The 16,511-nt window shown below is 46.4% G+C and overlaps 1 protein-coding gene across 1 annotated transcript in view; it reads right to left on the bottom strand.

Moving 5' to 3' along the window:
- Nucleotides 1–6,339: 6,339 nt before the first annotated feature.
- Nucleotides 6,340–16,511, bottom strand: part of Dnaaf11 (dynein axonemal assembly factor 11) — an 84,148-nt gene continuing 73,976 nt past the window's right edge. Inside the window, exons 11-12 of the mRNA XM_027950090.2 lie at nt 14,744–14,823; nt 6,340–6,575 (exon numbers count right to left, since the gene is read on the bottom strand). Of these exons, the coding sequence (XP_027805891.2) occupies nt 6,398–6,575; nt 14,744–14,823 (258 nt within the window). The 3' untranslated portion in view covers nt 6,340–6,397. The remainder of the gene's footprint in view (nt 6,576–14,743; nt 14,824–16,511) is intronic.

Genomic DNA, 16,511 nt, shown 5'->3' with positions numbered 1-16,511 from the left:
GCTGTCTGGGATGAGTGACTTTCCAAAGTCACAAAGCTCACCTGCCTCTCTCGCCCCCTCCCCCTGTTCCCTTCCTTCAAGGACTATTTCAAGTGTTCTATGAATCAGGCACTGAAGGGTGTATTTGTTTTTTCAGCAATGGATGAGTGTACCCTTTCTCCCCCCACATCCTTGCCAGCATTTATTGTTGCTTGTATTCTTGATAATTGTTACTTTGACTAGAGTGAGAGGAAATCTCAGTGCAACCTTTTTCGTTTTTTTATTTGTTCTATTTGGTCCTACATGACAGTAGAATGCGTTTTGACACATCATACATAAATGGAGTTTAACTTTTCATTCTTCTGGTTGTACACTTTTTTTTTTAATGTTTATTTTTTAGTTTTCGGCAGACACAACACCTTTGTTTGTATGTGGTGCTGAGGATCGAACCCGGGCCACACGCATGCCAGGCGAGCGCGCTACCGCTTGAGCCACATCCCCACCCCCTGGTTGTACACTTTGAGTGTCCATGTTTATCTTCTAACTATCTGGGTTGAGTTCTAAGTTTGTTTCTGTATTTGATATTTTTTTTTTAAAAAAATGCATTTAAAGTGTCAAGAAAAGTTGCGAGAGGTTTTGAAATGGGCCACCCTGGATTACTGGGTGGCCTGCGGGACACTGCTCTTTGTTTATTTCACAACTGAGGAAGTTGTGGAAAACTGGTAACCATGCAAATTACGTCAGGGATATGCAACTCATCACTGCCTCTGGCCAGGCTGGTTTGGTATCTATAAATGTAAATTCATTTCAGCAATGTTGTCGCCTACGTGCTAGTGATTCCCGTACTGTCTTCTGAACGAGTTGTAATATCCTATTGGTTCACTTATTCATATGTTAAAATGTTTGGTATTTATTTATTTGTAAGAGAGCTGTAAGTTCATCTTTTTTCAATTTTTGACATGAACGTATTGATTGTTATTTAAACCCAGTAATTTCATTTATTTCATTTTTAACCCAAGGATCATTTAGTAGTCTACTGTTTATATGCAAAAATATAGTGTTATTAATTTCTACCTTGCACATGATAAAATAGCCTTCATCTATATATTTATACCATTTCATTCCACAGAATTTTGAGATATACAGTAATGCAGGTAAACTCTAATGAAACAGGAAAATGTAAATAAAAATTAGGTTGGGGAGTATGCATTTTGGCATACATATAGGCTGGGTCCACCTCAGCTCTATTCATTGCTGTTGGCCAGGAGTATTGGGGTTGGTCTGGCAGCTGGTAGAACGGCAGAAGGAAGACTTATGGGGGAGAGAATTTGATGGAGGAGTGTGTTGGGGACCCACAGGACCATCTCTGGATTTGGTGATTTGCTAAGAGGACTCAAGGGCTCAGCATATAGATGCCTTATACTAGCAACAGGATGCATGACAAAATCAGTGAGGATGCTTCTAGATGAGTCCAACCTCCAGGCTTCAATTTATCCAGGCTTCTGGGTCTTCCAGGCTGAAGCTCAGGACATAAAAAACTCCTTTATGTACAGGACAAGCTGTCCCCATTGTTCCTGTCACTATTTCTGACTTATAGAAACTGTGAGCATAATAATCTTGCTTTTTTTTTTTTTTTTGTCACTGAATACAAAATGGTCTATTGGTAGCAACAGTAAGCAGAACAGGCTTTCAAAGTCTTTCCTTTGATGTGGAAGGGAGCAGTGAGGGACATGATTCTCTAAAACCCTGGTGCTGCAGGGGTTGCTTGTGGGTCCCTGTGGTCAGTGATTTTTGCCCTTGAAGCACTGTGAACTGGGACACTTTCCCAGAGCAGCTGAGACAAGGTAATGGCCCCTGTTGGACTTCATTTGTCTCTGAAGAGGACTCCACTTGTTGATCATGATTCCAACAACTGATGCTTTTGTCGAGGAATAGGTGCCTGTGTGTTTGTCCTGCCTCCCCTCCACCTGCGGGAATCTTCTCTCTCTGGACCCTGGCAACCCGACCTTGCTCTTCTCCAACTCTGAGTGGCGCTCACCTGGACCTCCAGAGCCCACACACCCCCCACCTCAGTTCAGATGTCCCTGACAAGTCAACAGACACAACCCACACTGGGTCTCAGAAATGGTGTGGTGGGCCCCTCAGGGGTCAGGCCTGGTGTCCTCAGACTCATTCCCTAGGTGACAGTCAAAGGGGGTGTTTATATGGAAGAGGGAAAGGAGCAGGCAGCACGGGCACAGCCACGATGGGGGCACTGAGTGGGGGTGGCAGAGACGGACGGGGAGGGAGCTGGGGATGTTCTGTTTGAGGCAGGATTGGCCAGATTTTGTTGCCACTGAATGTTGGACATAGCTGCAGTGATGGTGGCTTCTAATCTGGGTGACTGGAAAGCTACTCCACAGAACAAAAGCAAGACAAGAGTCAGGGAAGGTGCCGTGGCAGGAAACAGTGGGAAGAAGACTTCCATGTGACCAATGACCATCTGTAGGGTGTTCAGGAGACGAGACCTAAAGTGAGCCTCCAGAGGCATCAGTGTCCTGCTGGTAGAGCCTCCAGGAGCAGGGACGTGGGGTTCAGGGAGAGCACACGGTGAGAAGAAGCAGAGGAGTCATGTGGCAAGGGGCCTCTGGACACAAAGGAGTCCTTGGCAGAAAACAAACCGGGAGAGTGAGCTCTCCGTGGAGAAGCCCTCGTGCACCGAGGTGCTCCTTACTCCTGCTAGGTGCTCAGACGTCTGTGCTGAGTGGGGAGGCCCCGCAGACGGGCAAGCAGAAGCTGTCCCTGTGACAAGGAAGCACAGGGACAAAGGAGAGGAAGAACAATTAAGGGGCAGACGTGTGAAGGAACAGCTCACTTTAGCTAAGATCTGCTACAGAGCGGCAGACCCACTGGCCTGGCGAGCAGCAACAGGAGAAGGGCAGCACGTTCCATCCCAATGTGTCAGGCAGGCTGTGACAGATTGCAGATGGTGACAGACACACGCTGCATGGTGCAGCCCCAGCTGTTAAGGAAGGGCAGCCTTTCCGTGAGTGAACGGCACCCTTGCGCTCAGGCCTGGAGTCTTGAGCCTGCTCAAGCCCCCACCAGTGGTCACTGTCAGTTGTCTCCTCTTGACCTTTGGAGACCACTCACATGGAGGGGGCCCCGCTGCCAGCAGGCTTGTCATGGTAGCTGGGAGCAGAATGCAGAGCTGTGAACAGCTGTGCTGGGGACAGTGGGGATGTGGTGGACAGTGACAAAGACAGGCCAGCTCAGGAAGAGCCTGGAAGAAAACATAGGGAAGGTGCCCAGGCTGGAGCGTGTCCGGCCATCACACCTGGTGAGGTTTTCTTTTTCCTGGGCACAAGTAGGAGGACTGAAGGCCCCTACTGTGCCTTCTGGTGCTGATGTGGGAGGCACCAGCAGAGGAGCCTTCTGGAAATAAGAAACTGAGTAACCAGCAGAGGGAAAGAGGCAGGAGGGCGCACAGGAAGAATTTGGAAAGAGCAGACAGAAACCCAGATTCAAGAGTCACGGTCCCAATCTGCACACTCTCCCCTAAGGCTGAACACTCTCCGCGGTCCTTCTCTGGCCTTCCAGACTAATTTTCCTGGCATGAATCAAGCACCAACCTATGAGTCATCAACTTCAGGAAACATTCTTCAGAGCTGCCCTAGGGGGACCCTTTGAAGAGCCTCTCAGTGAATTTGGGTTACAAAGTAGGAACCCCAAAATGGAGGTGGGCCTCAGAAAAGTAACATCTCTCCCTTTGGACATCCAAGCGCATGAGCCTCCTCCAGGTCTCTCCAGCTTGGCCATTCCTTGGTCCCAAGCCTGGGCCACTGGTCTCAAGCTTGTCCTAGGTAAGCACTCCACTCCCAGCTCCCAAACCTGCTCTTGTTGCCGTTGCTTCAAAAGAAATTGCTCCCAAATTTAGAAGACTAATGTAAATCTTGCATTTCGCTGTTTGTGGGTTAGATTTTGGGAAACCTCAGCAGTTTTTTCTTGGAGTCACTTCCGTTGGAGTCAAATATAGGTCAGGATGCAGTGGTCGGCAGGCTTGACCGGCCTGGATGTGGACGATGGCTGAATGTTGGTGCTGTCAGCAGGAGCACTGCAGGGCCATCGACTGAAATCCCTGTTCCTGCAACTCTGGGCCATGCTGGTGTGGGGGCATGTTGGTTCCAGAGGGAAGAGTGCACAACAGAGAACGTGACAGCGGCCTTCTAGCTGCAAGTTGCAACGTCAGGCCCCTTTGGAGTCATGTCCAGCGAGCCAACAGGACAAGAACAACGCAGTGTACTGGCTGGGCAGCTGGGCCGTCACAGGAAATGGAAAGGCTGCTGCCCACAGAGGGTGGGGGGAGCACAGGAGGAATATAGTGAGATTCAGGTGGTTCCTGGGGCATTTCTTAGTACTTACAAGTTCCAAGGTGACCCTACATGGAAACTAAGTAACCCAATGTAGGTGGGATTGACAGTGGCCTAGAAACTGCAGGAATGAAGGTTGGTGGCCCCACCTGGCCAGAACGATCACCAGCTAAAGTGCTTGGGGAGAGAAGGTAGAGAAAGAAGGAAACCATGCACCAGTCCCCAGCTGCAATCACCTGACCAGCGGCCCAAGGAGAGCTATGCTGATCCCCATCCCAACCCGGGGAGTGTGGCCAGGCATCCCACAGGCAGCAGCCAAACCCAGGCAAGTTTCCACGGATCTTCCTGAAGTCCCTGGACACTGTCCTCTTCAGCAGCTCAGGTTCCGCAAGCTCCGATTGTCACCTACACTAGGTATCTTCCCCCAGTTCCCCACTCACTCCCAGCTCCTCCCACACCTGTGACAACCGCATTCCTGTAACCAACCCCTCAATCCCATCACGTTCCCAGTGGTTCAGTTTTCCGTCTGATGCATTTTGGTTCTCTGATAAGTTATTAACAGAGCCTATCAGAAGCCTTTCTCTGAGAGAGAGGCCTTATCTATAAAAGAGCCCAACTGCCCTGAATGCCTTGCCCTGCTCACTCTCCTTACTTCTCTTATCACCACTTGACATGAGGTTGTTTATATACTTGGCTACAGTTTTGCCCTTGTATTAGTTGTTCTGCACTATTGTAAGCAAACACCTGAGGCATGCTGACTTTGTGAAGAAAAGAGGTTTATTTAGCTCACAGTTTGGAGGCTCAAAGTCCAGGATCAGACAACCCAGTAGTTTGGCCTCACACTGGATGGGGTCACGTGATGATAGGAACACAAGTGTGAGGAAGGTAGCCAGATAGCTAGGGGTCAGGCTCAGGGTTTTATAACTACTTGCTCTTGTGAGAACTCACTCCAGGAGACAGTACTCCCTTCTGAGGGCAGCAGTTCCAATGACCTAAGGGCCTCCCACTAGGCCCTCCTGTTTAAAGGTCCTACTACCTTCCAATACTGCCACATGGAATCCGGCTCCCAGTGCATCAACCTTGGGAGGACACCCTCGGACTGCACCCAAGCCGCAGCACTGAGGAGTCCCACGTGAACAGTTGCACCGCTCAAGACAGACTCAGGAAGTGCCTGTTGAATGGCTGTTTGGGGGAAATCTGATTTTAGTTGCTGCTGTATTATGGCTGGAGCAATTTCCCCTGTGGTTTATGATGAATGTGTGTCCATAGTGTTCTCGACAGAGAAGAAGTAAAGATATCCAATAAGAAGGAAGTAGAGCAGGAAGGGATGATGGGGAGGAAGAAGGTGAAGAAAAAGGAAAAGAGAGAAAAGTCATCAAGCAAGCAGGGGAGGAGGGGGCAGGAGGAGGAGCAGGGCCCCGCGCACGGGAGGCGCTGGACTAGGTGCTGATCTTGAGACACCCTAAGGGACGAGCATCACCACCGCTGGTCCCAGATGAAGCCACTAGGCTGGGGGATGGGAGAACTTGTTGAAGGTCTTCACAGAGTGACTCGGCTGGAACCCCGATACAGGGCATCTAATGTCAGAACTCACATTCCTGCCCTGTCACGGAGCCACTGGAGAAAGCAGACATGTCAGGAGAAGAGATATTGAAACACTGTTTAAAACTGCTTTAAAGCATTCTAATTGGGTCTAAATTACAGCTCTAACTTCTGAGCTTGGCCGGTTTGGTGAAGTACCAATCTAATAGTCAGTCCTTACACCTATGACTATTGCATAAGCAGGTACTTGGTGACTTATTATCAATATTTTATGTAATAATCCTATCTTTTCACTTAATTTTTCACTAGCCAGTCCTTTATTATAGACAAAGAATGAGTTATAGCATATTAAAGATATTCATTTTAATTTCAAACTTGCTTAAGAATACTACTGTACAAAGTAGGAGTTGAAACACAGGAGTGGCAAAATGAAAGGTAGTTCTGTGTTTACCCCATAAATGACGACTCTCTGCCCTGAGCAAAGGGGGCGTGGCATGTCATAGCCAATGACAGTGCAGCCTGATGTCTCAAATCAGTGGAGGCACTTCAGGGTTATCTTCAAAGTATGCGTCTTCCTCACTTGGCATGACTTTGTGTTCAGATGCCAGTCTTCTGGGCCTGTGGCTCTTCTCTTGAACTATGGTAGTCACATCAGGGTAGGAATGCTTGCTAGGATCTACTTCTAGTTTCTCAGCTTGCTTGCTTCTACAACAAAAAAGGCAAAGGAAAATTAATAATCAAGTTTTGAATAGAATCAACTTATTTTTCAGCAAACATTAGCAAGTTTTGATATCTATGTAGCACAGGGATGAAAACAAGACACTGTCCTCGGCTTCGAGTAGCATAGGGCCTTGTGGAAGCACAGTTCTGGCCCATAAGAAATAAAGTGCTCAGAGGCATTGCAGAGCTGTGCTGGTGCACAGGTATCTGAAGGAGGGGTCACCTGGGAGGCTCTGCTTACCTAAGGATTTTTGATAGTTGAAGTGATAGACCTGGCAGAGTCCCACAGCCAGGATCCAACAGGTCTCACTCCTAAATGCAGCCGGTCAGGTTGCCAGAGCTTGCTGCCTTTCACAATCCAGCCTGTTGGGCTTTAGCAGGGGCATTTGGACTGAGGTTCAGTTGCACAACAAATAGTCCACTAACCTCCTCTCCCATGAGAACCTGCTCCTGCTGTGTCCACCCAGTTCTCTCAGCAATAGCACAAATGAATCAGAACCAGGAAGAACCTGCACTACCCAGTGATTCCCAAAGTCATTGTCATAGAAGAAACTGACCTGGGTCACTTTCCTGGCAATTGTTAGTCAATAGGCCTAGAGTTGGGCCCAATGATAAGTATTTTTATAAAGTCTCCCTAGTGGTTTTTGATACTTAGCCAAATTATTTTGGAGTCACTAGCCCATTCATTTATTCATTCAACAGGTGGTATATGTTAAGCACCACTATGGCAGGTACCAGGGAATCCAGTCGTGCAGAGAGACAAGGTCCCTGGTAGTACCTCATTTTGCTCTAACACAGAATTTGCTATAGAATCGCATTACTGTCTCGTGATGGCCTGCCTTCCTGCAGACTGACACCTTTGAGCAAGGTTTTCTCTTGTTCATCTTGTATCCCTAACATACAGGTGTATTATGTAAGTACGTGCTGAGTAAGCGACAACTGTTACTGTTCTACTGGAGGAATAATGAAATTAGGTAATAAATGCTCTCCAAACTGAAGAAAATAACAGTCAGTCCTATGTGAGAGCTCCACACTCGTGCTCCTAGACTCAATCCACCCAGCAGAAGCCTTCTGTTGGGAAGAAGAAGGTCAGGTTCACCTTTCACCCCTCCCCCTCATGCTCGTGCTCTGCTAAGCACTTACGGGCATCTGAGTTTTTAATCCCTTTAAGTATATTTACAAATACATGTGAATCTGCTGAGGAAAGTACAAAGTAGTCAAAGTATATAAACTAGTGTCTTTTAAAACCTCCAATTGCACACTATACACCATTGTTCCACAGGAGAAGGGAGAAGTCACAAATGGGCTGTGCGTTCTCTGAGGAGGTGGAAGGGGTGGGATCCAAAGGTGCCATGAAAGATGCCCAAGGATGCAGTCGAGCAGAAAAGGGGAATGGCTGCTCCACCTACGTGGCTGGAGCACGGGCAGCCCCTGGACACAGCTTCTTCCCAGATGCCTGTGTGCTGTGGAATTCAGTGACTTCTTTAATAGGTTGCTAGTCAGCCATGAATGGGTGAGCAAAGAAAAGACAGTAAAAGGGATTGAAAACCCCAGGGAGCCTCATAGGACAGGTGAGCACCTAGAAGACGGGTCCTGAAATGTTACGACCTCCCCCAGTCATAGCTGCATCCCCTTAAGAAAAACCATTGTTTCAAGGTCATGTCACACACTACCGGGTGGCCTGGACCCTCCCCTATCCCTGAAACTGTGTCACAACTCCCAATCACCCTGGCAACTAAAACATCAAGACCCTAACAAATAGACTTACTGGAGGTTACTCAAAGGGTAATAAACTGATTGAAGGGGCAGGAAATTGAAGCAAAACCAGGGGGGCTCAATTTTCTTAAAATTCCCAATTCTGTGACCACCACACCATCCTCTCTTGGAGGCAGTCCATGCAGTACCTTTGCTCAGTCAGAGGTCAACATGGACCTGGGTGGGACTCTCGGAGAACTACACTGGGCCCCTGCCCCCCCCCCCCATAAAACTGGGAGGGCAGGAGAGGGGTGCCAGCAGCCCTGTCCTCTCTGAGAGGACCACTCTCTCCCTTGGGACTGTCCTCTTCTCCCCCTTCCTATCTCTTCTAATAAACTCAATCTTGTTATTCTGAACAACATGTCTGAAATATTTCTGGCATGATCACAAGAATAGGGATTTGAAGAGGGAGTCTTCATGCTGCCTCCATTGCATGGAGTCTCTGACCTGTGGGAATTACAGCTATGAAACTGCTCGGAAGATTAGAGTGCCAGTAGGACTGTCCACAGTAAAGGCTGGGCTCCTGGAGTGTCAGAGGAGGAGGAGGACACTGTTGGAGATGGAATAGAGGCGATTCATGTTATATTCCGGCGAAGAACTTGTCTGCATTTTGCCCATGTTCTGAGACTTTCTATGAGGCTGAATTTACAGGTAAGGGCTAATTTATCTTGTGGAGAAAATTTCAAGGCAACATGCTATTCAGGTGGTAGCATGGATATTGCTGGCGGCTCTTTGTTAAGTTTGTTATAATCAGGAGCAGAAATTTTGAAAAACTTGCAATTTGGCCAAAAAAATTGCATGTAAACCTGTGGCTAAGGAAGATGTGGTTGTTGAAGAGATTACAGAAACGAAAGAAATGCTAAGTGCTTTTCACAAAAACAATAAGAAAGATGGCTTTGATGGCAGCTCAGGTTCCAAGCTGTAAAAGTAAAAAATAGCTTTGAGAAGAGACCAAGGAGCATACTGCTTCAATAGCAAGGCCACACCGTGGTGAGCATCTCCTTGGGCACTCAGAGGCTGCAGCCATGGTCCCAAGAGGCTTAGCTACTGCTGGAGATGGTGGCAAACTTTGGCATCAACCATGAGGGGCTGGTTCTTCAGGAATATAGAAAGCTGGAGTTGGGGATTCATGGAGGTTTCCACTGAGACTTCAAAGTAAGTGTGGGAGGCCAGGCAAAGTACAGCAGACTCAGAGCCCCTGAAGGTTGCCTCCTTAAAATTGTTCTTGTCAGGTCTTTTAGTCACAGCAGTGGAAAAGCTGACTAAACCCCCCCGCCCCATACCAGTGCTTGGGGATGCATATCTGCTGACCAGGAGCCTGTCCTGATCCTCTCTCGGTACAGACTGCACACACAGACTGAATATCACAGTGCACTCACAAAAGTATACAATTACTAAGAATGTGTTAATTAAAAAGGAAAGTAAAATTTAACTGATTGTCTTTTATTTAAAAAAAAGTTGAAAATTTTTAAAAAGGAATATTTATTATGTAAAAATCAAATGAAATTCTAGAGCCCCCCAAATTTTGTTGGAACACGTATACAAAGAAACTACCACAACTCATAGGCTTAAAACAATATGCATGTATTTTCTTAGTCACGTCGGTCAGAAGTCTGACATGGGTCTCCCTGGGCTAAAGTCAAGGTTCTAGGATGGCCTTCTTTGTGGAGGTTCTAGGGCTCAACTGCCTCCTGGACCAGTTCTAGAGGCTGCCCACCTTCCCCGGCTCGGGACCCCTTTCATCTTCAAAGCAGAAGTGCACATAAAAAGTCGAGTCGGCCTCATGCTGCGTCACTCTGGCTCTGGCTCTCCTGCCTCCCCTCTTTCACTGATAAGGGACCATGTGGTTACACTGGGCCTACTGCATCCTCCAGGGCACTCTCCCTATTGTCAGGTCATCTGGTACCTTCTGCCACCTTAATTTCCCCTGGACACATAAGATTTCCTATTCACAGGCTCTGGGTATTAGGACAGGTCCATCTTGAAGGGCCACAACTTTGCCTACCATTGCATCCCCCCGGGCACCTGCCCCTGGAGGTTGCTGATGAGAGGATTTGCCACTGAAGCTGCAGGATTCCTCTGCAGCATGAGTGGAAAGGCTAAACTGGGTGGGCCTTGATTGCCCAGTGACTGAACCACCCACAAGACCACCCACTTCCACAGGAGATGTAATTTGGGGTAATTAAACACCTTAAATTTTAAAATCCATCTTACATATTCCATTACCTGTAGCCACAACAACCTAACTAATGCAAGTCAGGTACAAAAGTTGGGTTGGTTGAAGGCTTCCCAGAGAACTACTATCCTGAATAGGACAACTCGTAGCAAAAATAATAATCTCAGGGCAAAGGGCACTTTGCATGAGAAGGAGAAGAAATAAGAATGGAAATAGAAAAACACAAAACCTTCTGATAATAGCAAATGAAAGCATGGATCATAAAACCACTTTTACTAACTTTCAACTATATTAGACTTAGTAATAAAATGACAAAAGCTCCCCTCAGGAACTGGCAATAAGACTAAGGTGCTGGAAATAAGTTTTCTATTTAACATTATTATGGGGTCTTTCCCTATATGATAAGGCACGAAAAATAAAAGGGAACATGATTGGGAAGAAAGAAAGGGATCATCTTTATGGGTATATAGAAAATCTAAAAGAACACTCAGATGAATTAATGAAATAGTAAGAGAGATAAGTTGTTGGATACTAAATCAAACATAAAATTGAATTACATAGTGCTGATGACCACACAAAATTTTGACCAAAATAAATATAATTGAATTTATACTTTCAGTGGTTTTTAAAACAGTCAGTTTGATGTTATGTGTATTTTATCACATAACAAACAAAGCAATAAAGAAATCAAATTATGAGTCTACATACTAGCAACATGCAATAAATAAAATAAAATGTGTTTATACCAGTATCAAAAATATCATACACCACCAGGTGCAGTGGGGCATACCAGTAATCCCAATGGCTTGGGATGCCAAGGCAGGAGGATTGTGAGTTCAAAGCCAACCTCAGCAATAGCAAGGCACTAAGCAACTCAGTGAGACCTTGTCTCTAAATAGAATTCAAAATAGGGCCAGGGATGTGGCTCAGTGGTTGAGGGCTTGAGTTCAATCCCTGGTTACCCTGGCAAAAAAAAAAATCACATAACTAAAAATTAATAAAACATGAGTACCCTTATAAAAAATTACAAAATTTTAGAGTGACATCAAATACAAATTAGAAAAAGACAGATACTAATATTATAACATTTTTCACCCTAAATTGATCTATACCTCCAATTCAAAATAAATCCCTATACGTGTGTATGAGAGAGTGAGTGTGCATGTGTATGCTCTGGATATGGTTTGTCCCCCTTCCTGTCACAGGCTGGTTGGGAGTCTGGTTCCAGTGTGACTATGTGGGAGCTTAAGGAACCTAGAGGAGGACCTTAGGTGACGAGGGCATGCTGCACACAGACTGGAATGCGGGTCTTCCAGTGAGTTCTCAGGAGAAGAAATAGTCTTAAAAGCCTGAATCTGAGGTCTGATTTTCTCTGGCTTCCTGTGTGGTAATGTGGTTGCTTCCTCACACATGTGCCTACCTCACAATGTGGCACAGCCAGGAGGGTTCTTGCCAGAGCAGAGCCGATGCCAGCATCATGACCTTGAGTCTTTAAAACCATGAACTAAATACAGTTTGTAAGTTATCTTGTTTCAGTTTTCTCATTGTAGTAATGCAAAGTAGACAATGTAATTCATGTGTGAAACTTGGCAAGTTGATTCTAAAATTTATATGGAAGTGCAAAGGGCCAAGAATAGCCAACTTGCTCTTGAAGAATAAGGGAAGAAGATGTTTCTCACCATTTACACAGACTTATTATAAAGCTGTGGAATTTAAGGAAGTGGAACAGAGAGAAAAATCAAACCAATCCACACATGAATGCTAGATCTGTGACACAGAGAGACTTTGGTGACCAATTCCGAGGGATAAATTTTAATAAGAGACAATGAGACAGGAAGGTGTCCATACTGGAAAAATTAGGAGGACATACTTTAAGCAAAAATCAGTTCCTGTCCGATCATACATAAACATGAAAGGCAAAACCACAAGGCCTTACAACACAAGGAACCATCTTTCTGACCTCAAGGTAGGGCAGGACTTCTACAAGAAGACAAACAAAGCACCAATCATGAAAACGTTAAAATTTTGATTACTCTAGAATAAAGATCTTCTTGTTCACCAAAAGATGCCAAGTTGAGAGTAAGTGGGCAGCCCAAGTCTCACAGTCCTGGTCCTGCCACTCTCCAACTGCATGACCTTGGGCAAGTTCACCCTCTCTGAACCTCACTAATTATGTACTAGCATTGCTATTTTGAAGATCAAAGACAATGAGATGATGTGTAGCACCAGGTAACACAGGGTCACCACTCAATAGATACCTGCAGTTTTGGGGAGTTGCACCTCTTCCGTGGCATTAAAGTGTCATGGGACCACAAGAGTTCTCTAGAAGTCACTCTCCAGTTTTGACGAGCAGAACCCTGCCCCATGGGTCCTTTCCACCCACTGTGCCTCCACAGTAGGAAACAGGCCACTCCAGTAGGAGAGGGCCAAGGCCTCTTGCGGCCCTCTCTGCACCTGCATACAGGCTTCACGGGCAGCCGTTTGGTTAATGGCGTTGCCCAGCCAGATGTGATGGGCACAACACAGTGAAAAGGTGCACAAAGAAGCTGGGCGCAGTGGCGCGCACCCATAATCCCAGCACCTAGGGAGGCTGAGGCAGGAGCATCACGAGTTCAAAGCCAGCCTTAGCAACAGTGAGGCACTAAGCAACTCAGTGAAGCACTAAGCAACTCAGGGAAACCCTATCTCTAAATAAATAAAATACAAAATAGAGCCAGGGCAATGTGGCTCAGTGGTTGAGTGCCCCTGAGTTCAATCTCTGGTACCAAAAAAAAAAAAGTGCAACAAGATTGTACAACGTTTAGGGAGCCCCACAAACAAACAACCTTCACAGAGATGTTTTATGTATGGTTATGAGGGAAGCACTTCTCAGTAATGAAAATGAAAAAGAAAGACTCTGCAAATATTCAACTATATACAACTGTGCTAAGATACCTCCAATCCTCAAGTGTAATCACGGTAATGATAGTTTTCCTGGGGTCTGAAAACCAGCTCCAAACTGTTTGCAATGATTTGGCTTCCCATCCCTGTGATTCCTCACAAATTAGATTCAGACTCTTTATATGTGTCAAGGGTGCTGGGGGTTAATTGCCACTGTGAATATTCATAATAGCCATGATACCCTGGAATCTTGTATCTGCAATGGAAATCACTAAGTTGGGAAATATGAGTGATTCCCGTGGTTAAAAACAGCAACCCACTTTTCAGTAGGAATTCAATTCCATACCTGTCGTTCAAATAAATCCCATGTTTAAAAATCTCTACAACAGTTCAACTTCAACAGTTGTCTTTGAATATACAAGTGTCTAATTTATTATGCAAAACATAAATATAGCTCTTGTTCAGGTATTTTTATGATGGTAATTCTAGCATATACATTTGTGTCACAAAGATAGTTTGCCTCGGTTCAAAATAGATTTTACCATCTGGATGGGAAGAGTCTGAAAATCACAAGAATAGGAGAGCTGGAAGAGCAGGGACCTCATTCTAAAGGAGAACTGAGAAACGGGAGAGCCTTGCGTGAAATGCTTTGCAGGCTGCCATGTTCTAGGGAGGTTGGCATTGCTCTCGAGTGTTCCGGGAGGCAGAGCCAGGATCCCCGCTTAGGAATCGAAGGGAGGCAGAGAGGCTTTCTAACTTTGGGGAACACTAAGGATGTAGAATATTCTCAAGAGAGAGGGAGAGTCCAGCTGGGAGATGAATTGAAGCAAAGGCCAAAGATGACCTACAGTGGGGAGATGGACAGGAGGGCCGTCACAGGGACTGTATACCACGCAGTCCTCAGAGTCATGAAGTCTCAGGTGACAAGTGGATCATAAAAGAGAGGCAGTGGGAGCAGCAGTACAAGCAGGGGTCCCGAGAGTTGTCTCAGTAGGTCATGGCTGCATGACCTCCAGGGTGCTCGTGATTTCTGTCTCCCTCAGCTTCCCCTGTGTACAGCAAAGGTAAACCTGTGAGTTAAATGTGTTGATGTGGGGAGAGCACCCAGAAAAGTGCCTGGCCCAGAGCTTGTGTCCAGTCAATGCCAGCAGTCATGGGTTTTTAGGGTTCCCAAGCCCGACAAATCCAGAGTGTAAGGACTTGGGGACAAACATGAACATTCATGGTATAAATGGTTTTTAAACTTTAAATAATTGTATCACCTTAGGAGCTGCATTTTAACCAACGAATGACAATGAAGAATGCCACATAATAACACTAGGGACAGCCGGGGAAGTGGTACCTTTCCTTGGTTTGCTCTCTGGGGCTGTTCGAGGTGGCTTTCACAGGCTTGGATGTTCGTCCTCTGATTACTTCTTCTACCTAAAATAAAAGCACAACACGTAACAAGTGATGAGTTACTCCCTGGTTTACCTTCAAAAATATATACTATATTTATTTTTTTAAAAAGATGCTAAAAGCTTCTCATTCTTTTTTACATATCCCACATTAAAGCCTTTATACAAAGTCTAGAGAAGATCACATCACAAATTGGATCTGTTCACCACAGCCACACAGCCACAAGCTAGCCGACTATTGCCAAAGCCAAGAATGGGACTTGGTGAATTAGCTTAATAAACATTATCTGGGAGCCAACAGCATGCACCACTTGAGAGTCTTGGGGACACTGATGTACCTAGATGCTGCCCACACAGTGCCCCCAGGGAAGAGTGCTGCAGCGTGGGAAGCCCCTTAACAGGAAGCTGGACTCCCCGTCGTCCTGGCTCCCTGGACCTGGTCTCTGGTAAAATGATGAGGGAATTTCTGTGGTCTCAAAGGTCCCTTCTGAGTCTAAACATTTCTGTACTTCAACTGCTTTTTTTTAAACTAAATTAGTTCAGTGCTAAGCACCTGGAGCCCTCAATAGTAAAAGTGATTGATTCCATTCAGCTAACACCCCACCCACATTACTCAGAACCAGGCTGCTCCCCAAGAAACTCATCAGATAGCCGAGTGGGGACGGGGAGAGAATCTGCTAGCACTTACAGACTCCAGCGACATGCTAGGCACACGCCTCCAACACTAGGTACACTACGTGTCTTATTCACACACACACAGCCCTGCTGATCTCCCAGCAACACTCCTAAAAGATCTTCTATCTCAAGGGCAGACAGAAGAAATTTTAAAACCTCTTCTCATGTTGCTTGGATCCAGCAACCAAGATAAGGGCTTCTTCCTTGTCCAAGGAGAATGACCTGATTCCTCTTTGCAAGGGAAGGACTCACTCACTGGCCATATCTCCCTGGCACATGAAGGCGGAGGCCACCTGCCATCCTTTCTCTGCTCTGCCTGTCTTGGAGTAGCACACAGTTGTGGTCTAGGTCCATGCCACTGGCTAAGGGAGAGCACCAGGCTGGACTTGAAGGACCTCTCACCACCCCGCTCCATCTGCTGCCTGAGGCATGCTGGACTCAGCAGTCTGCCTGTGGGTGGGAGTGGTTAGCCCTGGTCTAACCTCAACCCCAAGCCTATCTTAGCTGGGCTCTACATCAAATTAACACCCAGGATAATTTGCTTCTCATTTGAAGGACTTTTGGTTTTGCTCCTCTGGTCAGTGCCCCAGTAAGCTTAGCCCATGGCTCGTCATGTATATGCTTCAATAAATGAATGGACGAGAAAACCAAGGAATGAATCATGGTCTGGGGACTGCAGCACAAACTTGTGGACTGAGGGCTCCTGTGGATACCCGCTCCGGATGGCATCCTTCTCCTGTGTCCGCCCCCCACGCCAGGTGGGGCAAGAGCCAGACTTTTACGGAGTGCAGTTGTATAGTCTCTAACATGTTGTATAAAAAGGCAACATGCGCGTGTATGTGTGATTTAGTTCAGCTCCCTTACCCAGGAGACCACGGATGTGTCTCTCTCTCTCCAAAGGCCGTGCCGAAGGGAAGATCTGCTTGAGCTCCACCTTTCAATCTAGGCCTTGAACACCCAACAGGGGATGAACAAAGTCCACAGCTTCACAGAGGGTTTGTGTGATGGCCAGGGACAGCCCGCTGAGACCCCCAGGAA

Source organism: Marmota flaviventris, chromosome 15 (genome assembly GCF_047511675.1).
Source record: "Marmota flaviventris isolate mMarFla1 chromosome 15, mMarFla1.hap1, whole genome shotgun sequence".
NCBI classification, from domain to species: domain Eukaryota; kingdom Metazoa; phylum Chordata; class Mammalia; order Rodentia; family Sciuridae; genus Marmota; species Marmota flaviventris.
The sequence above is the reverse complement of the archived record's forward strand: the minus strand, read 5'-3'. Positions and strand labels throughout refer to the sequence as shown.